The 25,899-nt window shown below is 38.7% G+C and overlaps 1 protein-coding gene across 2 annotated transcripts in view; it reads left to right on the top strand.

Moving 5' to 3' along the window:
- Positions 1 to 25,899, top strand: part of gmds (GDP-mannose 4,6-dehydratase) — a 69,712-nt gene that overhangs the window by 32,337 nt on the left and 11,476 nt on the right. For both annotated transcript variants that reach the window (XM_036581915.1, XM_036581914.1), the window contains 2 exons: positions 21,370 to 21,488; positions 21,606 to 21,702. In XM_036581915.1, coding sequence (XP_036437808.1) covers positions 21,370 to 21,488; positions 21,606 to 21,702 — 216 coding nt within the window. The remainder of the gene's footprint in view (positions 1 to 21,369; positions 21,489 to 21,605; positions 21,703 to 25,899) is intronic.

Genomic DNA, 25,899 nt, shown 5'->3' with positions numbered 1-25,899 from the left:
CATACTTTTTGAGAGACTTGCTTTTCATTTTTCAGAGAAATTTGCAAGAATAGTTTTCCACACAGTTCAGTCTTAGAAGTTGGTTGCTTTTTCTGCTACTCACAATCCAGGTAATCCCAAATATATACCGTAATGTTGAGGTGGAAGGATGTACAGAAACACCTATGGATTTTTTTCAAATCTGAAGCAAAAGTGCAGCTTAATTTTTTCCTCTCTCTCAGAGGTAAAAGCTTGAAGTTCTGTTCATCTCAAGGTGACAACTTTTGAGGAACACCAAGTCTTGCACGTTTGTTATGAGTCCCATTTTCACGGTGACTTTTTTTTTATAGAATTTTTTTTTACTCCAGTTTTGGAAACTTACTTTCCCCTTCTTTATGCAAAAAGTTATGTCATATTTCAAAAAAGAAAGCAGAAAATAAATTTATTGAGACATGTCATGGGTCTTGACTTGACAAGAAATGACAAGTTCTAATTCTTTCTGGTGCTATTTCAACTTTAAAAACCAATGATGAATCATTTTTGAGCTTGAGCTGTGTCCGTCATCAATTAAGAGCCACGGAGCAAAATTGCTAATTAGCCACTTTAGGTTTGTACCTTAATAGCTGTATGCAGTGCACAAAGAAAAACAATTAAATTATTAATTGCAATTATTTTTATGGCAAATAATTACAACTGCTCCAACACACCTAATTGTTGATTAGATATCAAATGAAGCAAGTGTGTTATTAGGATCATTGATACATGATTAAAAAAAAAAAAAGGATTCATTTACCCCTGACCCTGTGTGTGCGTGTGGCAGCTGCTGTCCCTGGGATTGACAAGGCCAAGCTCTTCCCTGCTGTGCTGAGGATGAAAGCACATGCTCTCATTTCTCTCTTTCTGTTTTTCTCTCCTCTCTTCACATGCCCTCTGTAACCAGAATCCTCAACTTTCCGAGTATCACACTGAGCTCAGGGAAGGAGAGGGAGACGGAGGGAAAAGAACAGAGGAGGAGGGGAAAAAATAGTATCGGTGATAGAAACAGCGCAAGATACAGGAGATACTGACATGGATTTATGCACTGTGGCTCGCACACAGTGTCAAACCTGACTGACCGTATGGTCACCTTTTACTTTGTCTCCCCTTTTTGGGTCACAGACTGTCTTCTGTATCTCTCTACTCTCTTCACTTTATATTTCTTTTGCTTCGTCAGCAAGCTAAGTTTTCATTACAGAGAGGTTACATACTCCCTGTCTCTCTCTCACATTCGCTTTTTCTCGCACTTCATCATTCAGTGTGCTTGCATATTTTACTGACAACTCCTGTATTAAGTGGTATGGGCTTTGTCTTCCTGAAACTTTTGAACCAAATTAAGGAAATCTTTCTCTATTCAGCTCCGTCACAGAAAGAAAAAGAGCGAGTCTGTGTGTGTCTGTGTGTGTGTCTGTGTGTGTGTCTGTGTGTGTGTCTGTGTGTGTGTCTGTGTGTGGGGGTTATCTCCAGTTTCAGTGGGTCTAGTTCATGGTCAATGCATTTTCCATCATTCGTTTCTGTCACTGGAGTACATGTCACCAGGAGGGTGATGATTTTCTTTTTTCAGAAAAAAAATAATACACAACAAGAATTGGAAGAAACACTTAGAACTGTGTGTGTGTGTGTGTGTGTGTGTATGTATGTATATATATATGTGTGTGTGTGTGTGTATATATATATATATATATATATATATATATATATATATATATATATATATATATATATATAAAAATAAATCTTAGCTTGATTTATCACTTGTTACTCTGATGCCGTGTTGTTTGTTTTTAGGTCACAGCTAAAATCACCTACTTCTGTAGAAAATGACTGGTCACTTCTCTCTTTTTGACTGCTAATGTGAAAGTAGGGTTAGACACGGGCCATAAATCATTACAAAAATCTCCCAAAAAATCTCTCGTCACTGGGGTGGTGCCCTCAAGGGTACATCTCAGTACACAGGGAACATAGTACCTTGTAATGGAAAATGTACCTGTACAGAACCTTTATTTCTAACAGTGTAGGGATGTCACACAGCAATTTTCATTTTTAGTTTTAGCAATATTGGTAAATAACAAAAACAAAGTTAAGTACAGTGTATATCATTTGCTGGGTGCTTCAGATTCTTTTGAGAAAAAAAGCTAAATAAGTAATAAGTTTCCTCTCTGGAAGTCCAAAGGTTCCCTTTGGTATAATTAAAGAAGTATAACAGAACAGTCAAGTCTGATCTAGTTCTTTTAGCAGAGAGCAGCAGAACACATGATGAACTGGATTCATCAACTTTATTTCTACTACCTTAAAAATTGTCTAATACAGTGATATATTTAAAAAATATTGTGATATTGAATTGTATCGGTTTCATCCATACCAGCCAGGTATTATCTGTGTGTGACAAAGCTGGCTGCTGATGCAGAAGGCCGGATTGCTAGTCAGCAGAGCTGTTTTAAGGCAGAGCTGTTAAAGTCTGCGTGTGCTGTTCACTTTTTGGACTCGGTTCAGTCATGTTTCCAGAAATACGGGAAAGCAGCAGTAAAAACCACAACACACTGTTACTGGCCCACAGAACACGTTTTCTGCCATATGACATTAGCTTACCAAAAGTAAACCATGTTAACGGGTGGTCAATACATTGTTTGCAGTTCTTATTTGCTTGTTGTGAAAGTTTTTATTGGAAAGGGTTAAGCATGACTCGAAGGTTTTGTTTGAATTTGGCTGGTAGAGATAATAAATCGGCAGACTCATCACATCTTCATCTCAACAGAAACAGAGTTTTTGGATGCTAATTTTCAGTTTAAGAAAAATGGAGTACGCTACACATTTAACGGAGCTTTGCAGCCTCAGTCACTCAAAAACAACCTGAAAATATGCCTCTGTAGCTCAGACCAGAAACACAGGTGTGTATGTGTGTGTGAGTGAGCTTTTTGAACGTTTGCCCGTATGTGTGTGTTTGAGTTTTGCTTTGACTCTGAAAAAGACCCTGTTTGTCCACTGGAGACCAAGAGGAAGTCCAGACCGCACCCTTTGAAGTCATGAAGGCTTCTGGCATATGTGTATGTGTTCGTGCCCTTGCGCATGCGTGTGTGTGTGGTGTATGTGTGTGTACGCTTACGGGAAATGAAATATCCCACATCAATCATTTTTTTTCCGCTCATAAATTATTCATGCTTTCACTCACTCCCTCTCTCACACTCACTCTCTCTCTCTCTCTCTCTCTCTCTCTCTCTCTCTCTCTCTCTCTCTCACTTTTTCTAAGCCTGGCTCTGTCTCCATCCTGCTGAAAGTTTAAGGTGCAAGCCTACCCTGGCCCTGCTGCATCCTCTACCTGTTATCATATGTCACATGAGTAAACACATCCACACGCGCATGTATATGTGTGTGTGTGTGTGTGTGTGTGTGTACACACACACACACACACACACACACACACACACAGTCTCCATAGACACTGGCAGTAAAATGGGTTGTTGAGAACAGCTCAGTGACTTTAATTATACTGCTGTCATAGGATGCCACCTCCGCCACAAGTCAGTTCATGAAATTTCTGTCCTGATAGATCTGCCCCAGTCAACTGTAAGTGCTATTATTGTGAAAAAGAAGTGTTTACGAGTAGCATCAGTTCAGCCAAGTGGTAGACCATACAAACTTAGAGCAGGACCAGCGAGTGCTGAAGCGCGTAACACATAAAAATCATCTCTGTTGCATCACTCACTACAGAGTTTCAAACTGCCTCTAAAAGCAATATCAGCACAAGAACGGTGCGTTGGGAGCTTCATGTAATGGGTTTCCATGGCCAAGTAACTTCACACAAACCCAAGATCACTATGTGCAATGCCAAGCGTCAGCTAAAGTACAAAGCCACTGGACTGTGGAGCAGTAAAAACATGTCTCTTCACTGTTTGGCAGTCGGAGGGACGAATTTGGGTGTGGTGCTCGGCGAACACTACACTCGTAAAAAAAGATGGCTCTTAATGGGTTCTTAAAGGGACACCGATAACTGGTATTTGGGGCCAATATTCATTTACTATAAATTTGATGTTTGTAGTGGGAAAATTTACAAGAATGAAACTCATTCACAACTTGCATTAAATGGATATTAAAACACAAGAAATAAAGTGCCTTGAGTTTTAGACAGTAGGGTACACTATTGCAAAAATAGTAACTCAAACATTTTAAAGTTATCTTTAACCAGAAAAAACTAAATCACTTAAATAGCTGCTTAATAGTCTGTTTTTGACGCTTGTAAGAAAAATAGATGTCAAAAAGGGTCTCAAAAATGTACAATTAAAAAAATTATACAAATATATTTACTTTTTTTTTAATATATATATATATATATATATATATATATATATATATATATATATATATATATATATATATATATAAAAAAACCAGATTCTTAGTATGAGTCACTGTCAGTATTGAATGGGCACACATAATGGGTGGATCTTGCCTTTTCCAGTGTATGGGTGCAAGAGAGAAAGCCTAGGTACAGATAAAGCCTACACTAACCAAATCCATAGAACTGTAAAAGTAACCCCAGTAAAAATATTACAGTAAGCATTTGAGCAATCATGCTGTAGAAATTAATAATGCTGTGGGTGGGACGTTGGGCCAGACTACAGAAGTGTGTTTTTCTTTTCATGGTTGTGTCAGATAAGCTTACACAACAAAAAGCACCTTTATCGACAAGGAAGCATGTTCAAATGCTTATTCCGATCAGAAAAATGCTGAATATCTACACTCAGCTTGAATCCGAATACAGATAGATTTTTATTGCTATTTTTCACATTTTAGAATAAGTGCCAAATAGCACCTAAGGAATAATGCGGAGCCCAATTACCATTTTGGTGTTCTTGGCTCTCAGCTTCATTTTTACCTTTGTTCCTTTATTACAGATTGCATTCTTTCAGGGAAGCTTGCTTTCGGTTTTTCAAAGAAATCTCCAAAGTTCGGTGTTAGAAACACATTTGATGATGATGTAGTCTGGACTTTGCGGTGATCAGTCTGTTCTGAGAACACATATACGTATTTGTTTGATTTGTAAACTTTCTTCTTTTATGTCTATTTCCTTTTCTCGGTACCAGATTCTTGCACATCCTTTGAGACAGCATTGAGTTGTCTTCTCATATTGGAAGGCTGGATGATAGGATGATAGGATAGTGGAGTTTGATATTCATCTCTTAAAGATGAAAGCATTAAGCAGTTTTGTTGGTCTACCAGGTCTTGCGCGGTTGTTCTTTGTATCTTTGAATCATTTTTTGAGCTTCTGTTTTTGTTTTTATTTTTCTTGCACTATCCCCTTACTTATGCAAGTGGATTGTGTTATATCTAATCTCTGAAGAAATGTCCCCTGAATAAACGAATAACTTGTGCTTAATGGCCATCAAATGGAGTGTAGGAACAAGACCTCTAATATAGCAGAGCAGAGAATGAAGAAAAGGGTGTGTGAGTGTGTTTCAGAGGGCAAGAGGCTGTTCGCCAAGCAGGCTCTGTATGCAGGGAACAGTGCAGCTCTGTAGCCAGCTCATATTGGAAATGTTGAGAATATAGCTGTGTTTGAGTAAGTGGGGTTGTTGCTGCACTCTTAACCTCACTGTGAGCTAAATGAGTGCAGCTTTATGAGTCTGCCCTTGAGACTGCTAAGCATTGACTATTGTCTTTATGAAACAGGCCCATGACAGATTGGTTATAACAGGCAATGAAAACAGTTGCATCAGTAGTGTGTGTGTGTGTGTGTGTGTGTGTGTGTGTGTGTATGAGCATGCTAAGCAAGTGTGTTAAATCCTTCAGCGGCTCCCTGCTGATCAGTCATCACCAGAACAGCGATGACCAGCTAGCTCTGTGTGATTGTGTGAAACTCCTGTACAGGGTTATGGATCATCTACTGTAATCTCTGTGATGACAGCCTTTAGGCACAGCAAAGAATAATGTTGCCATAGTGACGCTGGAGCATGTTTGCGTCTACACCGTGTCTAAAGGTTCTGAACCTGTGAACACAGGCAGTTGGCAAAAATGAGAGAAGATGAGTAGGTAGGAAAAGCATGAGAGCAAGAGGCAAATGGATCACTATGAAGGTAAGGGTGAGTGTGTTGGAATATGTGGGCAGTGTCATCTCCCTCAATCTGTCTGTCAATGCACTTGCCTGAGCAACACAAAATAGTCCCGGTAATGACGACAGCTAAGTGTAACAGCCTTTGTGTGCCCGTTTATGTGTTTGAGTGTGTGTGAGACACAGAAGGTGATAAGTGACTTAATGACTTTTTTACATTCTCATCCACTGCATGTTATGGAGCACTGCACAAGTTCAGCTGACATGTTTTCACCAAAGGCTCTTGGGACCCTGTTCTTCTGCTTTATCATTCAGCACCTTAGTGTTCTCTGTGTTTATGTACTTGTTTTCAGACAATCTCAGGACAAAAATGTTCTGACATTGTGGGAAAAACAGGGCTAACATACAGGACCAACATTTTCATCTTTTTTTTTAAACTTAAACTGACAGGGCAAAACAATTTCTATTTGGTTACTAAGGTTAACCAAACACCACTCCAAAGAGCATGTTTTAGCAATGGATGCACCTTAAAGTAGCTGAATTCATTAAACAGAAGAAGTTTCTGCTCACGTGTATGTGGGACACATGTATGACCTCACGTCTTGACATTGTATAGACACTAGGGTTGTCTAAGTTAGAAGTGTTAATAAAAGCTAATAGAAATTTAAGCCACTTTTTTCCTTTAAGTTTTTAATGCATTCTTCTAGTTTGACCCTTTGAGCCATCAGTAGTAGTTGTGCTGTATTTTGCTTAGATAGGATCCATGATTCTAGACCCCTTGTGCAAAAACAGCTTTTAAATGTCTTCTAAAGCAGCACCTTTTGGTGCCTTTAGCACAGTATAGTAAAAAGTACTCATGGGAGATCTGTGGATAAATCAGTGAGCAGCAATACTACTAACAAAGTAACAACAAAGTGGAAAGGTCCAGTTCACCTTGAGAGCCTTTAATGTAACAAGAATCCACAAGCTGTATGAGCGAGGGCAAGAGGGTACAATCGCAGAGGAGTTGGAACCATTGACTGTATGTATGAGATGATATATACACTCATTAGCTGGAACATGCAGCCACTGTTCATTAGATGTTGGTTATTGGACACTGTTTTCACCCTGAAATGACATGATTTATGTGATAAGTTATATAATTATATAAATGTATAATTCATATATATATATATATGTATATAGTACATATTATAAATGGGTCTTGTAATGCTTTATTAAATTGACCTAGAACAGGAACAGGATAAGCTCAACCCACAAGCTAACCCGTGTGTAGACACACACACTCACTCTTCATCCTTTCCCAACCCCGTCTGACCTGGCCAACCCTCTCACCCCATCTGGTTTTGCTTTACCCCTCCCTCAGGGTCAGGAAATAGTTGGAGGAGCTTGTGTTTCCCCAGGGGCACATTTCACAGGTGCACCACTGCTAGTCTCGAGCCTTTTACGTTAGCCTTAAGCAGAGAAAATAACAAATATCAAGCATATCAAAAGAGTCAGGACCTCCTTACTCTGAGTATACTTTTTTCTTCTTCTACTTTTGGTGTTGCTTTCTAAGTCACACACAATGTGAGACTATGAAGCTCAGTCTTGTTTAACCGCAAGAGAACTGGAACATTTTCACCATTAAACATCTTAATGACTCAGCAGTCACAACCCTACACCCTGGCTGTTAAACATCTCTGCACTCACACACGCCATCCAGATGTGGGCAGTGATGCATTGGATTGGATAATAGGTCAGGAGTTTCTCCTTTAGAGTCCACAGGCTGTAGGTCAAATGCTGCCCTGCCCTATGAAGACCTTTGTGCGGGTGTGTGCGTGTGGTTGCCTGTATGGTAATGTGTGACCACCCAGAGTTATCCCAGGAGGTGGTAATCCTTGCCTGGTTGTAAACGACCACTCTTGTTTCCTCTATTGGTCACTCCCTCCTCCATATGGCTGAAGCGGCAAGAGTTATTGGGGATTCACATGTGTGTAGTGGGTTACTGATGGTTTAAGGTGAACTTTGGGTTTAGTGTTACTCCTGCTGGTTTTTGCCTATGCCCTCACTGTTTAGGACAGTCTAAAGACTTTCCTATTCCTATTCCTATTCCTATTCCTTTTCCGAAGATGCACATACAGTTGGATCCAAAAGTCTGACACTATGTTGAAAATCTTCATTTAAACCTGGAAATTAACAATTTAAAAAAATATAAAGAAATGAAGAAAATTTATTACAAGTAAAATGAAGAAGTCTTAAAGATTCTGCATTGTCTAGATTCACTAGTCAAAAATAAGTATGTTTGTGACATTATCCATGTTAAGATTTTTGTACAAAATTTTACTTATTTATTTATTTTTATTTTTTACTCCTTGGAAGCTTGTTCCTTCCAGTGAAGCACATGTTCACATGACTCTCAGGTGAATTTGATCTTCTCATCAGAGGCTTTTGCACCAACTCTTAAAGTCCATGTCAGCTCAAGGGCTCTCTGTCAATAAAGCAAATGAAGGACATAGTAAATCGAAAAATTCTGAAATTTGTGTTAAAATTTCAAACATTCTACTTTTAGAATAAAAAGATTATTTAAAGAATGCAAAAGAGAAGCATGTTCACTAGTGGTCTCAGACTTTTCAACCCCACTGTATCTGTGTAAAGATGCAGGGAAGGCGTAATAGTAGTATGTAGTATAAGTAATAGTAGTATGTTGTTGTGTAGAAGCACAGAGGCCATGGCATCTACACCCCTGAAATCTCACCTATGCCTTGTGCAAACTATTGAGCTGTGTGTCAATGCTGATTGGCTACCGTGTAGCGTTCGAGCGAGATGAGACCCAAACAGTACTCGACCTGAACCAGAAATATCACAGAATCAACACAGAGTTGTAGCGTTACAAACATTATACAACCCATTCTAGACGTTCCTCTTCGTTCTCTTTACGTTCTGGTTTGGACACTTGCCCCTAGTGCACACACTGTTATGTTGACAGCTATGCAGAGAACCGTGCACGGTTCCTGCAGATATTCATGGATACGCAGACGGAGAAGTATAATTCGGCCATAACAAATACACTGGGGGCTTTATACCCCTCTAGCCAACATTTGACATTGGCCATAATGACCTAAGGCTCATGTGTTTCTTCTCCAAATGTGTCACATGTATGAGCAGAACTTTTCTACGTAGATACAAGCTATGTGAGAAATCCTGAGTTCAGGTATTGGAATTGGTATCAGGACAGAAAAAAGTAGGATTGGTTCATCCCTGTTGTGGAAACACTACTGAATTAAAAAAAAAATAACAACTTGAAAAGCTGTAAGAAAAGTTAGAGAGAGACAGGGCGAAGGCGTCAGACAGAATACAGACTGGTAAAGGCTGTTAAATGGTTTAAAAGTTTCCTCTGTTGAAATCTGAGGAAATGAGTAGAGACTAAGTGCTCGGCTGAATGAGTGCTTCCGGCTTCCTGTCTTTATAGGAAGTGCAGGCTTGGAGGATTAGACTTGAATTTGTGTGTGGTTGCATGCTCTGTCATTTTGTGTGTGTGGTTTGTGCTTAGAAATATGTACATCGTGGCCCAAAACCGTTATGGTTTGAGTGAAGGGTAAAATCTTTGAAATTTTAGCATAATTTTCTGAATTTCTTATTTGCTATATCCCTCGTTTGCTCCAATAACATTGTGGACTCGAGCTATTGTGGACTCGAGCTACTATGGACTTCACAAGTTTGTGCAAAAGCTTCTGATGAGTAGATCAAATCCATCTGAGAGTCGTCTGGCTCAAAATAATCTGACCTTTCTTTTCAAAGGCCTTGACATGGTCAGACAATAACAAATTGCAACCTAGAAGTATTGCAGAATCTTAAATATTTAATTAAACTTTCTGTTGTTTATTTCCAGGTTTAAATAAATAATAAAAAAAAAAATCCAGATTTTCAACAAGGCCTCCAAACTTGGGCCCCATTGTACATCATAATATTTCATTATGTGTTTTGTGAATGTGAATAATAGTCTTTTGCATGTTATTGCATGTGGTTTAGGACTCGCATGCAATGTTATGTGTGAGAATGAAAAAAATATGCATGCCAAGCAAGTACAGTAACTTATTTTACTGCTTTGCTCTCCGTGTTACTGCAATAGTTTTTTTTTTTTTGTTAATCAAAGGGCCATTCGGCTCATTTCAGCCTCAGCCAAATGCAATCAGATCCTGACACGAATCAGGAGGAGCTTGCCAGAATCACACTGTAGCACACGCGCGCAGCTGGGCCATGTTAGAATTGTCTACAGTAGCTTGCCCTCTCTCGGCTATTAGAAATGTATTGTTCTGCTAGTTTTGCTCAGAATTTATGCAATGCAGGTGTTTTGCAACCACTCCCTCCCCCCAAAGACATAACTAACACACACACACACACACACACACACACACACACACACACACACACACACAGTCTGTCTCATCTGTCACACACACCTACCGACAGCTTGAATACATCATAGTCTCTCTCAGCTGCTCACTGAAATTACAACATGTGATTCTGATTTCAGGGCCTTCGTATCCAATATGACAAAAATGTATTTCATTATAACTTCATATGTTACTAGCTCAAGCCTGTCTGTCTGTGTCTGACAGTGTTGCCCCATCATGGCTCAGCCTGTGTGTGTCTTTTATTACTGTGAACTTTGTTTATGTATGTTTTGTGTGTGTCCTGTGATGGAGGTGTCATTGATTAGGAATATGACTTTTTGTTTAATGTAACTCGAGTGCTACATAATCACAGTAGCACAGAGATGTTCCGCTAGCTGGTGAATCAGTTGATTTGAGATTCTTTATGTAGACTAAATCTAAAATCCCCTCTCCTTGGGGACTTTGTTTACTGGGGATGGGGAAAATGATCAGTTCTTAGATGCATCATGATTCTCTTTTGAAAGATCAGACTTTAACATACACTTATGTATAATTGCTTTTTAATTGTTGTCAACTTGTTTACATTATCAAACATTTCTGGATTAGCGTATCAGATGGTTAAACGTAAAGATGTTGGCCAATAAGAAGTGTGACGCATGTAGACTACTCTCTGATCAAACTAAGCTAATGTTTCCTGTGAAGATGAACAAATGTGAAGATGGACATAATGCATCGGTATGCATGCTTGTAAAGATAGATTCATTAATATGCATATTTACAGAAACATCAGTCTTTAAGTCTGGGACTGACCTATTGAACCAAATACTGTAACTCTACAAGATTCTGAAACTCATTCCAAATGTGCTGCAGAGTGGAATTTCAAGACTGTGAATTATGAGCGAGTGAAATGACTCCTATTTCTAAATGTCATACTTTTTTTTTCCCTGTAAGATATCAACATGCATTCTAGATGTAGTATGTTCAGAGATAGACTTCAAAAGGTTATTACTGACATACAGTGATCTTACTGCTGGTCTGTGACCACAGGAATAAACAGTATAAAAAACAAGCAAAAGCACTTTTGAAAGCAAAGTTTTCCCCCCACAGGTTTTCGCATTTAATTTATGTGTGCTGTAGCACTCCTCAGGTGTGTGTGTGTGTCTGTGTGTGTCTGTGTGTGTCCGAATGTGCATGCTTGTATGTTTGTGTTAGTTATTTGAAGACCTAATGATAGAGCTGAAATGGGACCTGAAATTTTTGTCTGAACCAGAATGTATCCCAAGAGATTTCCGTCTCAACATGACTCAACCTTTACCCACTGCACCAAGTTAGCCCAATGCGAATTCTGTCCAAACCTTACCCAAAAGCAAATCACCAATTGGGGAACTAATAAAGTTAGTTGCTGATAGTTAAGTTACCAAGTGGTGCCAGGAACCATTTTAAGCTCATCGATACATGGAAATAAAATTACAAAAGAATACCTTAAACATGAGCTTTCCATGATTGAGTTTCTTTTCTGAGTGTTTTTTATAGATAGAAAAAAAGGAAAGGAAGTAAGGAAGAAAGAAAGAAGCAGAAAGAGGGATGGATCCTAAAAGGGAAAGTCGTTGATTACAGCAGCACAAAGTACAGTAAAGAGCAAAACGAGCAAAAGTATCGGTATTAAGCAGTTGCATAAATAGAAGAAGAAGAAGTAAAGATATATATTAAAATATACTAAATAAAATATAATGTGCAGTACAAAAATAACTAAGTATGCAGGTAACAATGCAGTGGTGCATGTCATGTCCCGTGAATGAACCCAGTGACTAACACTGTAAACAATAACATTTGTTAATAGTTGTGCCGTATGCCTGGGTGTATAAACAAGTGGCAGTGCAATATGCAATATTTATGGATGTATAAACAAAGGTGGCAGTGGCAGCAGAGGAAGAAAAACTGAAGTACAGGTCAATGCAGGCCAAAATTCTTTAAAGGTAGGAGATGACTAAGGCTATGAGAAACTCCAGCGTGAAATCTAAACTCAGAGTCTGACAAGTATTTGAGAATTATGTCCAAATGAACAGTTTATATTTAAACAAATATTTCAAGCTCTGCCTAATAAAAGGCTGTAATTGTGTTTTACAGTGTGTTTATTATAATGAAAAATGTTTTAAGAGACTCCAGGTCTCTCTTTCTCACTCTGTCTTTCTTCCTTTCCTTCTCTCTATGCATCTGCGTCTATCACATTTCATTAGATCTGCTTGTGAAATAAAGTCTGAATTAGAAAGCAGACATGCAGGTTGTCAGCTTTTCTTTGGCTGCCATCTTAACCTGTTATCTTATCAAAACAGCACATTCTTCACATAACTGCTCTCCTTTAGCACCTCCAGCCAATCCGCACTCTCTGACACAGGCATTACTGCTCTTCCTTTCTCCTCACATCACACAGGGTGTGTGTGTGTGTGTGTGTGTGTGTGTGTGTGTGTGTGTGTGTGTGTGTGTGTGTGTGTGTGTGTGTGTGTAGGGTTGGGCCATGAACGTTAAGCAGGAACCTCCCTCACTCTACCTGCATAAAACAGCTGTACACACCTGAAACCAACAGCTCTCTCTCTCTCTGTCTGTCTCTGTCTCTTTCTCTCTCTCTCTCTCTCTATCAGTTTCTTTGTTTCTCTCTCTGTCCTCTAACTCTCTGTCTCTGTCTCACTGTCTTTCACTTCTTTTCTATCTTTTTTTTCTCCTTTTAATTGTGCTCCTTTTTGTTTGCTTTTCCTTCATTCACTGTACTTTTATTTATTCTTTCTTTCTTTCTTTCATTCTTTCTTTCTTTCTTAGTCAGTGCATACACACTTCTACATATATTCATTCCCACACGTCTGTGTGTGTCTGCCTGTGTGGTGTGGTTTGGTGTGCCACTATTAAGATTCATTGGTTTTTGATTTCCTTTGTTTTATTTTGCACAGTGTGACGATCTCTCTCTCTCTCTCTCTCTCTCTCTCTCTCTCTCTCTCTCTCTCTCTCTCTCTCTCTCTCTCTCTCTCTCTCTCTCTCTCATGCTGTCTCTCTCTCTCTCTCAAATCAAATCAAATCAAATCAAATCACATATGCTTTGGCATGACAGGATATAAGACCTATGTTGCCAAAGCTGTAAATACATCTTAAATTGAATTATTATTAAGATATAAATGAATAGGAAAAAAAAAATGAATATGAAAATAAATAAGGAAGAAAGAAAAAAAAATAATAATAAATAAATATGGTAATACACATAAGCATAGAATGAGTATGGACATGCCAAATGTAATAAAATAAAATACAATAAAATAATAATAATAATTAAAAATAAATAAATAAATAAAACAAACAAGGTACATATGAAAAATGTAATACATTTTGAACATCAGGAATTAGAAATATTAATTATGTAATTGAGGTGCTATGTTACATTTTCTTCTCTGATCTGAATAAACTGTCCCGCTAAACTTATTGTTTCTACATTTTCTCCCAGTAAAATTTTCATTTTCTCTGAGTCGGTCAGTTTGGGGAAGGAGGGGGTTTTATTAATAAATTTGGGCAGAAAAGTGTCTCTCTCTCTCTCTCTCTCTCTCTCTCTCTCTCTCTCTCTCTCTCTCTCTCTCTCTCTCATGCTGTCTCTCTCTCTCTCTCTCATGTCTCTCTCTCTCTCTCTCTCTCATGCTTGCTCTCTCTCTCTCTCATGCTGTCTCTCTCTCTCTCATGCTCTCTCTCTCTCTCTCTCTCTCTCTCTCTCTCTCTCTCTCTCATGCTGTCTCTCTCTCATGTGCTCTCTCTCTCTCTCTCTCTCTCTCTCATGCTGTCTCTCTCTCTCATGCTCGCTCTCTCTCTCTCTCTCTCTCTCTCTCTCATGCTCTCTCTATCACACTCACTCATTCACGCACACGTGTGTACGTATTCAGTGCTGTGGGTCGTGTGCCAGGCTGCCAGACTCCGTCCTCACTAATGAGTCTGATTAGTACATTTTTACACACGCACACAGACACACACTCGCATAAACAGCTTGGCTTGGAAAGTATCCCAAAATTCCCTTTCTCTAGTGTTGCCTTTTATTGGAAGCAGGACTTTGACATGTGTATTTTAGTCATGAAATGCATTCCTGTCATAATGTGGAGTGTGACAGAAGCATATGGAAATAAGCCTCAGTCTGAGTGAATGCAGTATTGAGAGATGCATGTTAAAAGTAGATCTCGACTGTGCTGTTCAGACCTGCACTTAGCTGAGGCTTCCACTGCTAAACATAGTATATGTGAAGTCTTTGTCCCCCCTTTCACTTTCTTTTTCATCGGAACAGTTTGGTAATGTGTAAGAGAACACAACATGTACACTCCAAGTATAGATGATTTCTAAAGCCTCCTGTTAAGGGACATTCTGGCCTAAAACTAGAGTTAAATATGTTATTTGTCATGTTGTGCAGTATTCTGTAGTGCAGCATTTCATCCCTTAGTCTCATTGATTTGACAGAATTCACGATTTTATATTGCTTTCATGTGTTTACTCATCATTGCTTACATCTTACTGCAATACCTATCATGCATTACACAAGTACATTATACAACCTTTGGGGATCTCTGTGGTATTAACCAATCCTGACTGCTAGCCAAGCCGCTGATTGAATAAATACATCCAAGCTAGCGTCAGTGTAGTCTGACCTTGGTAATTGTACAAAATTGTAAAGAAAACAGAGATTCTGTCTTTATTCAGCACAAAATGGGTGCCAAAGACATGGACCTTTCAGCCTGAGGAAAAAAAAGAACCAAACTGAGGTATATTGATAGCCAGCTACCTTGCTAACTTTAGCTTTTTCTTTGTTATCTTCCTTATCTGATGAGGCTTTCTGTCTTTCGAGTAACCCTTGCTCTCCATTTTTTGTGATGATTTAAGGAAAGTTGCCACCGTTACATGCCTGAAATAAGCTATTCAGCTTCCTAGCAGCAACTAATGTAATTTGTTGTAATCTCTAAAATGCTTCTCCTACCTTTTAAGATACGTCATCAGAAGGGGCTTACACTAGTCTGTACACTAGTATATCTCACTCTACAGACTGCAGTGGCTCTACTGCAGCATGCGAGAAATCATGTTTTCAACGGATATAACCTCAAAAGGTTGACGCAAAAAGAAGCGGCTATTTTTGCAGTTTTGTCTACTCTTTTCCATTAATAAGGAGACTTCTGATTGCTTTTGTTGTGTTTATTTATTATGTAAAGAATGTGATCTCACAAAGCTAAAAATTCAGAGAAGCTACCATTTTGAACAGTCACATGAATAGAAATATCACAAATCACTCATACATGCATCCAAATAAGAAAGTAAGCCTCATACATATTTAATATAGGGATTGAAAATATGCTAGAAAGCTTTGGTTTTACATGCTGAAATTGATTAAATGATTTTACTGTTGCCAAAGTTGACATGCACGTAACTCCTCTGGCAGCAGATTAAACAACAGACAAACTGCTTTCTTCTATTTTTTTGGGCCTGGTACTGGGCTCATGGAGTTCATGTGGTTAATTCTTTCATTTTGCCCAGAATGTACCTTTAAAATCTGCTGTGTACATTAAAGTGCATTCTCATGTGTGCGCACGTTTGTTTACTGTCTGTAGGACAGGACAGTTTTTTCCACTTGCATTGTCTTGTCATTACGGAGTGTGTGGTGCATGTGTGTATGCATAGTTGTCCACACACCTGCTGCTCATTTTCCAATTTGTAACCAATCTGCTTTTGACAGCGGACTAAACGATGCTGATAACCATCTCTGCTACGCGCACACACAAGTAATTCTCTTTTTGAGCATGATTCACAGCAATGTTACCCATGCAAATGTGCTGCTTTACAGGCCTTACAAGCTGCTGAACTCCAAATACATTAAGAGGTCATTGTTGTGGTTTTATTGCGTTTGAGTCCGATTGGCAGCAGTAATATGGAGTCAGAGAAAATAGCCAGTGTAGAATAACACTAATAAAGTTCACAGGTGATCGGCAGTCAAGAACTCACCCTCACGGTATGCATGTATGTGTGGAGTATGGCCGTACGACAGCCTGTCTGCGCTTAACTCAAACCACCTGCCTTAAACAGAGCACTTCTGTGCTCCATACAAAAAAAAGACTGACTATGTGTGAGTATTTGTGTGGTGTCAGGGAGGGGGAGGGGAGAGGGGAGCATTAAAACTTTCACCAGTTTCAAAAATAGGCTTCTAGAAAAACAGAGCTCAAATAAGTGAGGCCTACATTCTCACCTGCACTCGCAGACCCCGGGGTTGAATTGTGCATATGTGCTGTTATGATCAGATGCTGGTTTTGATTGGTCACAATTCACCTGAAAAAATTGTAATTCTTGGAAAGTCATGTTAAATGGAGCTATATGTGTCCATTTGCATGGATGTGTGAGTAAGAAGTCTCTCTGCTTTGTGCACGTATTAGTGTGTGTTTCAGCGCTTAGTTTAAAACATGTGTTTGGTATTGCAGAGCGAAACTGAGATTCTGTTTACAGCAGAACAACAGACTCGGAAAATGTAAACACTTGCGCCAAAGCAGCTCAGCAATCTGTGTTTGTCTGTGTGATTTAGAGAGAGAGCAGGGAATTAGCAGAGATGTAATATCTTCCCTCAAACAGATTTTCTACTTTCCCTTTAAACAGTGACTTACCCAATTTATCATCGCACTTTGTCCCAATTAGCCGCCACTTGTACTGGATAATTGTGTGGTTATGTGATCAGTTAGCTTGTTCTCTATGAGAGCACTTGTGAATTGCTGAATTCATGCACTGCTTTGCGTATTCCATGTTTCTTCACCTTAAAGTGAATAAGAACACACACACACACACACGGCACTCAAACAATAGAGGCATAGAGGCTGCATTGGGAATGCCATCACTGTTGAGCTTTTGTTTTTCTTTTCTTTTTCTTTTCTTTTTTCTTTTCTTTTCAACTTCAGACTAATACTTGACAGTTTATATCTCGCTCTTGCTGTCTTATTCTCTCGCTCTCTTTCTCACTCTCTCTTTCTCTATTTCCTTCTTTTTCTTTCTTTCTTTCTTTCTTGCTTTCTTGCTGTCTCCTATCTATCTATTTATCTATCTATTTATCTATCTATCTATCTATCTATCTATCTATGTCTTTCTTTCTTTCTCTCTTTTAAGATACTTTACTACACAGTATCACAGTATTTTGGATAAAAATATGTATTGATACATTTTATTGGGAATCGGCTGTATTGAGCCGAATCCACTTCTGATTCTTTGCCTCTATTTTCCCGCTCTGTTAATGTCACCATTGTCCCCAACTTGTGATGGAAAGGCACATGAAAGGCTAATAAAGCCATCTAAATGTCTGCACTGTGTATTTTTTAAAGAGAAAAAAAGCTTGAAAAGTCTTAGAAAATAAAAGCTTGGAATGGCCAGATTTTCGACTGCGTGTAAGCCAGCCACCTTTCCTCAAGATATAAGCACATAAAAAAAAAGTGTGCAGCTGTGAGTGACGCTTCAATCCTTTTTCTATTTTTTTGCAGGTTAATGCAAGCGGCTTACTGCCAGAAGCATGTAAAATATGCTCCTGCCACATTTTTAACTCATGACATACAACTTGTTAAAAACAGACGTAGATGTGCTACTGCTTCATCAGAGGCTATGCTCCCTCTAGTTTAAAACTAGCGTTAACGAAAACACAATCAACACACGTTATTTCAGTAGTCCCCTTAAAGATATCCATTCAGAGAGTATAGCTGAATAGTTGAATTTAAAAGTAGCTAACAACTAAATAACAAATAACATACTAAAAGTGATTTCCCTGTTACATTAATCGGTAGCGTAGCATGTTTTACTTAAATGATAGGATATCAAAATGTTTTCTTTATCCACAAGATGGCAGTGAGAAGTCTTTGTTCCTCATTGGAGGCCTTTGTCAGTTAGTAAAGTACCATCTCCCTTCGATAACATAGCAGATAACACAGCGCACACATGAGGGCTGGGTTCGATTCCCCTTCCAGGAATACTTGGATTAGACTCTAAATGGTATTCACCTATCATTTAATTTCCACTGATAATACCAGTTCATTTCAGTGGTGTCTTATACTCAGGCACAGATGCTGTCTGCACATGATGTCTTTAGACTTTAGACCATAATTTCTTCATTACTTTCCTTATAAGATGATCAGTGACAGTATTGTCTTAACATGTAGAACCACAGCCACGAAATCAGGGTTGCCCTTTTTTGTGGACAAGGAAGCATCTTTAGGATACAAGTCATTTTTCTTCTTGAAAATAAAATAACCACAGAGCTAGGAGAAGACTGGATGTACTATTGAGTTTATTTTTTTCTTCACGATTGATCCTGGATGGCACAAACAACCAATCTAGCTCACAATCTGTTAATTCCACAGTGAAATTGCAACTAATCTATATGGCACTGCAAAATATGAGACTGAGGAATAAGGCTGCTATGATGGATGGACAGGAAGGTTAGACTGATAAAGGAGGAACTGCATAATACTTTTCCTCATGCTCTTTAGTTAATGTTTTCCCTCCCCCTTGTGTTTCGGCTAACACTGTATAGAGCTGCTATAGAGCCGCCATAAGTCACAGTTATATTTGACACCAAGAACGCCATGTGAATTTGAGAAAGAACATTCAGCACACACAGTGATGAGATTTTAACTGTAGAAAATGCTGCACTTTCTCTGGCCTTTACCACAGAGGTTTGGAGGGGGGTAGAGCTTCTCTATGGGTATTTGTGTATATATGTGTGTGTGTGCGCGTGTGTGTGTGTGTGTGTGCATGCGCGCGCACACACACGCATGTGTATGTTTGCGTGTGTGTGTGTCGTGAACAGGAAAGGGAGTTTTGGCCTGGGCCTCTCCGCTGTCCCTCACAGAGGTAATGATCCAGAGTCGGAGAGAACAGGAGAGAGTTGAGGGAGAGATATGCTATAGGAAATAGGCTAAAGGGGAATGAATATAGTAATATTCAAGTGCTCCTAATTCAGCATACTTATCCACTCCCTGTTGCATCAATAAATGTGCTGAAAACTGGAGATGTTCTGGCCCTGAAGCTCTTCAGTAAAATAAAGTTCAAGGGTAAAGTACTTAGATTTCTAGGAAGTGGCTCACAAATCCTTAAGTGTAACACCAGTATGGCTATGCTTGTTCTTTTTTATGTAGAAGAATTTCCAGACTGTTTAAAATGTAAGAACAGTGATTAAATTGTTACGGTTTATATTACAGTAAAAGATAATTCTTAAACTTATTTATTAAGCAACAGTCATTTTAAATAGTCAAGCTACCTCTCTGTCCTTCTTTCTTTCCCCTTTTCTCTTCATTTGTGGGTCTGGTATCTCATTTGGTCTTGATGGATGGAGCATGTGAGTGGAGTCTGAATAAAATATGGGGGAGTGTGAATGTGGCCAGTTCAGCTGCTCCCACTGCAGCAGATAAAACGTGCTGATGGGCTCTTTATCCCACCGTGGAGCCTAGCAGGGGACAAAAGGGCCGCTGGCCCGGGAGCCAAGGCGTTTTCTGGCCAACTGGACAGCAGCATCAGCCACAGTGAACATGAATGGATATGTTTGTATGTTTGTGTTTATGAGAGAGATTAAGTGATATTTGCTGATGTTGACCAGATCTTCTGTAACTGCAACTGTTTTTCCCCATTCATCTCTTTCTCTTTATCTCTTTTTATAATCATACGGTGTGTGTGTGTGTGTGTGTGTGTGTGTGTGTGTGTGTGTGTGTGTGTGTGTGTGTGTGTGTTTGTGTGTGTGATCATTTGGACCTGGGAACTTTTTACTTCATTCCCACAATTAATATCCCAAGAGGCATTGTGCTGACGTCAGGACAGGGATGGGTATGTGTGTGCTGGAGTGTGTGTAAGATCATAACCACATGAACGCACAGAAGATCTGTCTGCATTCATTCTCGTGTGTGTGTCTGTGTGTCTGTCAGTGTCTATGTCAGTGTCAATATTAGGAGTAGTTATTCAAAAAAGTAATCCATTGCAAATTGCTCATTAATTCTCTCGAACTCTGAGATTACTTTCAAGAAAAAATGTAATCTCACTACTCATTTCTTTACTTCTGTGTTACTTTCCAAAACCCATACAAATGTGTACCACCTGGAAAGTACAAGAGAATGCTAGTCCTTAGAATGAAGTCCTTTGCAATGCTTTATTTAGAAAGTAATAGCCAATTACAGGAAACATTACTTAAGGAGCATATCATTATTGCTGCCTTTACTCTAAACAAGACACAACCAGTTACACGTGATTCAAATTATGAATGGCTAAAGCTATTTAAAAACCTGGAAAGAAGCCCCTAGAAACAGTTAAAAAAAAACAAAAAACAAACAGCCTTCTCAAAATAAAATCTTAAAACGTAAAGCTGATGAGCTGTTTCAGAATAAAAATCAAGTCTGGCCTATGTAGGCAAGGTTGGGTCTCTTCTTCAGCAAGGAGATCTATATTCACCCGTTTTACATTAGCAGGATTAGATGCCTCAACAGATCAGTCATACAGTTTATGACTACACTGTACTGCAGTCAGATGGCACAGGTAGCACACGAGTTGAAATTATGCAAGGGCGAGTAAGGTTCATCTATATAGAAAAATTGTATGTTTTAAATGCATCACTTGTAATTAATATTAGAGACATATGAGTCGTGCAAGTAACATTTCTTATTAAGTCGTTAACTGTAATATGAAATTTCAAATATAATGCATTACACTACTATTTTACAAGAAGAAATAATCACATTAATGCGGTAAACACACATACATGTTACAGTATATCACAGTATGTGACAGTGTCTGTGTGTATGTTTATTCATAAAAGGAAATTTAATCAACAAAAACAAGTTTTCAAAATAGCTAATTCTGAATTTTCAGATTAAACATTTGCAAGGTCATTTACAGTCCCTCTCTCTCTGTGTGTCTCAGGCCATGTGGCTGATGTTGCAGCAGAAGGACCCAGAGGATTTCGTCATAGCTACCGGAGAGGTACACAGCGTGAGGGAGTTTGTGGAGAAGGCCTTTAAACACGTGGGCAAGACCATTGTGTAAGCACACATGCACAAGAAATATACACATACACAAGCGTAGATATTCTCCATGCAAAATTTTTGTCCTATGTTTCAAAAGGGATTTTGAAATGTCTGAATGGTTCTCTTGTGCAGGTGGGAGGGGAAAAATGAGAATGAGGTGGGCCGGTGTCAGGAGACAGGTGCTATCCATGTGAGAGTGGACCCAAAGTACTACCGTCCCACTGAAGTGGTAAGTACCCCTGTGCCTCCGAAGTTTAGCAATGGTGAGAACTACTGTGCACCTGATGTCCACTCATCAGATGGAGTGGCTGAGGGAGTGCTTCGTTAACAAGAGGAAGATTAAGGGTGTGGACCAAAGCAGAAGACTAGATGTTATTACTTTTTTAGTTATAGTTGGCTTAGTTCAAAGTGACGTAATTCACAAGTCAAATGGACAAAACCAGATTTAATCATGTATTTTGTAACAGTAACTTGGATAATGCGCTCATAGTTTTTATGTACTCTAGCATTCAGAAGTTTCGACTCACTGTTCAAAAGACTGGAGTCACTGTTTTTAGTAATATATAGCCAATTTTGTTAAAGATACATGTATAAAATCATTCTAGTGTGATGTTAATATTCTAAAGCTTTCAAACAATTTGCAGGAAGCTGTGAAGTTAGAAACTTTAGATAATTCTGTTAGAAAGTTTTACAGGAATGAGAGAGAACGTGCCTCAGATTGAAAAGCAGTCCAGAAGATCAGATAACTATTCATTGTTATCGTATGTCAAGAAATAACTTCAAATAGATATCTGCAGTTTATATTTGATAACATTTACTTTTTTTGAATTGTAGTATCTTACTGACAAAGTACAGTTTGATAAAATACACCTATGTTCAATAAATAATTTAGTTTATTATTAGTAATCACTGCAGTTAAAAATTCCTCCACTAAGCATTGTAGTTAATTGTCAACATGTTTTGGTGGCCAAGCAACACAATGGTCAGAGATTATTCATAGCACTATAGGACAAATCGTTATGTCATAACAAAGAACTTCCACGTGAATAACACTGTTAGCAGTGCACTGGTACAACAGGATGGATGTAGTCTCAGAGTGCTGATGTTCTACAGTCTATGATGAAAAGAGAAAGATGTTTTGGTATGTGTGTGCATAATAGAGAGCTCTCTCATCTATACAGTGTTGTCATATAGCTGTTCAGCGTATTGTAGTAGTGAAGTGTAACAAAGTGACTCAATAGTGTTACTTTTCAGAACATTTCAGCACATTTATTAAACCGACAATGATTACCAGCTATTATGAAAAGGGGGACTTTGTGTGTAGATGGATAAACAGCCACAGACTTCGCTTATATCTCTCTGTGTGAGTGAGCACAACAGAGGTCACTGAACCAGAAATTCAAAGGGGTACCAACAAAAAAAATTCTAAACGATTGTTGACAGATTAAGCCCACACTCATAAACATATAGATACATACGCATATTTACTGAGTGTTGGTCCCCACATTCTTGACACTGTAGGGCTTGTGAGGTGCTGACAGTGAAAAAAAGAAGTAAAAGAGGATTATGAGGAGGTTCTGCATTGTAAAATAATACCAGTTTTACACACACACGCACACACATACAAGCACAAAGGGAGTGTGGCTTATCCGTCACTAGAAACTCAAAGTGACAATGAGGAGCATTTGGCCTTTGACCAGTGGGATAGGAAGTGCATTGACCTTTGACTCTTGTGATAGGAAGTAGGCCGCTCTTCTTCATGGTGACTTCAGACCTGGAGGTTGTTGCTAGTGTTGAAATAGATTTAAATCCCCCTTTTAAGTCACATGCTCACATGCAGAATTCTCCCAGACATATAAACATACTAAAACAGTCCTTGGCAAAAACAAATGAAGGGTTCAACTGTTCACCAGAATATATATATTTTTTTTCTAGTTGTTACTGTTCCTCTCACTGGTCAAAGCAATTTTTATTTCCCTCTCTCAGAAATTTCAGTCCACTCCCGTGCTAATGTCAAACAATAAATTATTTTAATGAAATCATTTAATAACAGTTTTCAAATTTCAAGTTTCAATTTTATCACCTTTCTTTTTTATCAGAGAATATTTATTTCCACCCTCATACATAGACCACTTAGTGAATGCGAAACTGTAGCACTGTAGATATTTTATCAAATCAACATTTTAATGAAATAATAGTTAACAAATCTTTTACTAAAATGCTCATTTTACATGCATTTTAAATGACTTTTTGTAGTTCACAGCAATTTTTCATAATTTCATTTATAAATTTATTAAGCACTGTTCAAAAGTTGGGAAATACTAGTCAAAATAATTTTTGTTATTTTGTATGCAGTAATAACTCTATAATGCAACACTGAAATTTTGTAGATATCAAAAAACAATGTTTTTTTCAGTGTTTTTAGCAAGTAATTCATTGATAAATAATTTGGTAATTATCTATTTACGAATGTTTTTGTCAGGATATCTACCTTAATATTTGCTCACCAGTTTTGAAATCTAAGGCTTTCTAGATATTAATTTTATTAGAACTTTGTTACTAGTGCTGTACTGCTTTCTCAGTCACTTTAAAATCAGCTACTGTTTAATTTACCGTTCTGTCACATATAAAGTTTTCTTACCTACCAATTATATTAAACCTGTAAAGTTGCACACATTATAAATTTGAATACTTATTAGTTATCATTTTATATGATTAGAAACAGTGACTCTAAACATTGATCAGTAGTGTATGTTACTTTCACCCCTCATATGAGTCTGTTTCGTGAGTCAGTCAGTGGTAGTAGTACAGTGGCCTGTTTAGTCTAATCTCTGCATGATTATCCTTTTTCTTTATGCAAAGAGTACTACTGTATCAAATAAACTGTGTGTGACATCTGAAAAGCTCTGTTCTAAATATGTTAGAGGTGTTTCTCTTGTTAGCATAAACCAATTGTATCATTTGTAAATGAGATACTGAGATATGTCATCAAAGATAATGATCTGGAAACACAAAGACCACTTGATAAAGCTATAAATAACTGAAACACCCTGTGTGTAATTTTGTGTTAGAGAGAGAGAGAGACAGAGAGAGACAGAGAGAGACAGAGAGAGAGATTATGCCAGCCGTACCTTGTGGTTTTATATGCGTCAGAGTATGTGTAAGAGTCGTTTATCCTTTTGGGACATGAGGGGGTGCTGGAGCCCATCCCAGCAGCCATTGGTTTTGTTTTTTTTGAATCTCTATTCATCTCATAAGCACAACTGCAGTTTGTACCTAGATTTGCTCTATAAGGACACGATGAGAAAGAAACACTCACAAATTCCTTTGAGAACTTTTTATCCTCACGATGAGAAAAGCAGATACAACTCCTGGACTTGTCTGTATATCACAGTTGTCCGCTCAGAGTATCTGTCTGTGCGGGTTAAAGTATATGTAATTGTCCTAAAATAGCTGTTTTCAAATGATGTTTAAAATAGTACTGATTTTTAGAAATGTTTTGCTATAGGCAATGGAAAAGCATGCACATACGTATGGAACAGTGTTTACTGTTAGCACTTAAATCCTCCACACAGTATTAAGGTTTCATACCTGTTAAACACTGTGTTTTAACTGCATGTCACACTTTACAAGATGCCAGTTAAATCTTGACCATGTTCTGTGTCAAATGATTAGAGAAGAGAGCAACATTCCACTTGGGTCATCCATCTTCATTCAGTTGTAGTTACTTGTTGTCCCAAGACATTCTCCTTTCAGAGGGTTTTTGTCAGTTTTCAAAACTAGCATATATACCTGCCACCAGTGGGCCTGGTTGGGCTGGTGAGAATGGCCTACAGTGGGCCTGGTTGGGCTGTGGAACATTGGCGTTCATTTGGCCTGGTTGGGTTTGGGTATGTGGCCTGTAGTGGGCCCTGGTTGCGCTGGTGCACATGCCCTACAGTGGGCCCTTGTTGGACTGGTGAATATGGGCCAGGTTAGGCTGGTGAACATGACCCCTAGTGGGCCTAGCTGGGCTGGTGAACATGGTCTCTAACTGTCCCGGTTGGACTAGTAAATATGGCTGTAGTTGGGCTGGTGAATGTAGCCTCTTGTGGGCCTGGTTTGGCTGGTGAACATGGCCTCTAGTAGGCTTGGTTGAGCCGGTAAATATGGGCCTGGGTGAGCTGGTGAACGTGGTCTCCACCTGTCTTGGCCGGGCTCCTGAATATGGGCCTTGTTGGGCTGGTGAAAGTGGTCTCCAGTGGGCCTGGTTGGACTGGTAAACGTGGCCCCTGGGACAGAGCTGAAAGCAGCTGAAGACCTCTCGGTGAACTGCTCAGTATGCACTCAGGCAATACTGCTGTTCCATTTAGCCAGTATGAATTTATACATCCATTTTATTCATTGAGACGCTGATTTAAAAGAGTTTTATGAGGCTCTTTGGTGA

This window comes from Colossoma macropomum, unplaced genomic scaffold, assembly GCF_904425465.1.
Source record: "Colossoma macropomum unplaced genomic scaffold, Colossoma_macropomum, whole genome shotgun sequence".
Taxonomy (NCBI): Eukaryota; Metazoa; Chordata; class Actinopteri; order Characiformes; family Serrasalmidae; genus Colossoma; species Colossoma macropomum.
Note: the sequence above shows the minus strand (reverse complement) of the source record. Positions and strands in the feature narration are given on the sequence as shown.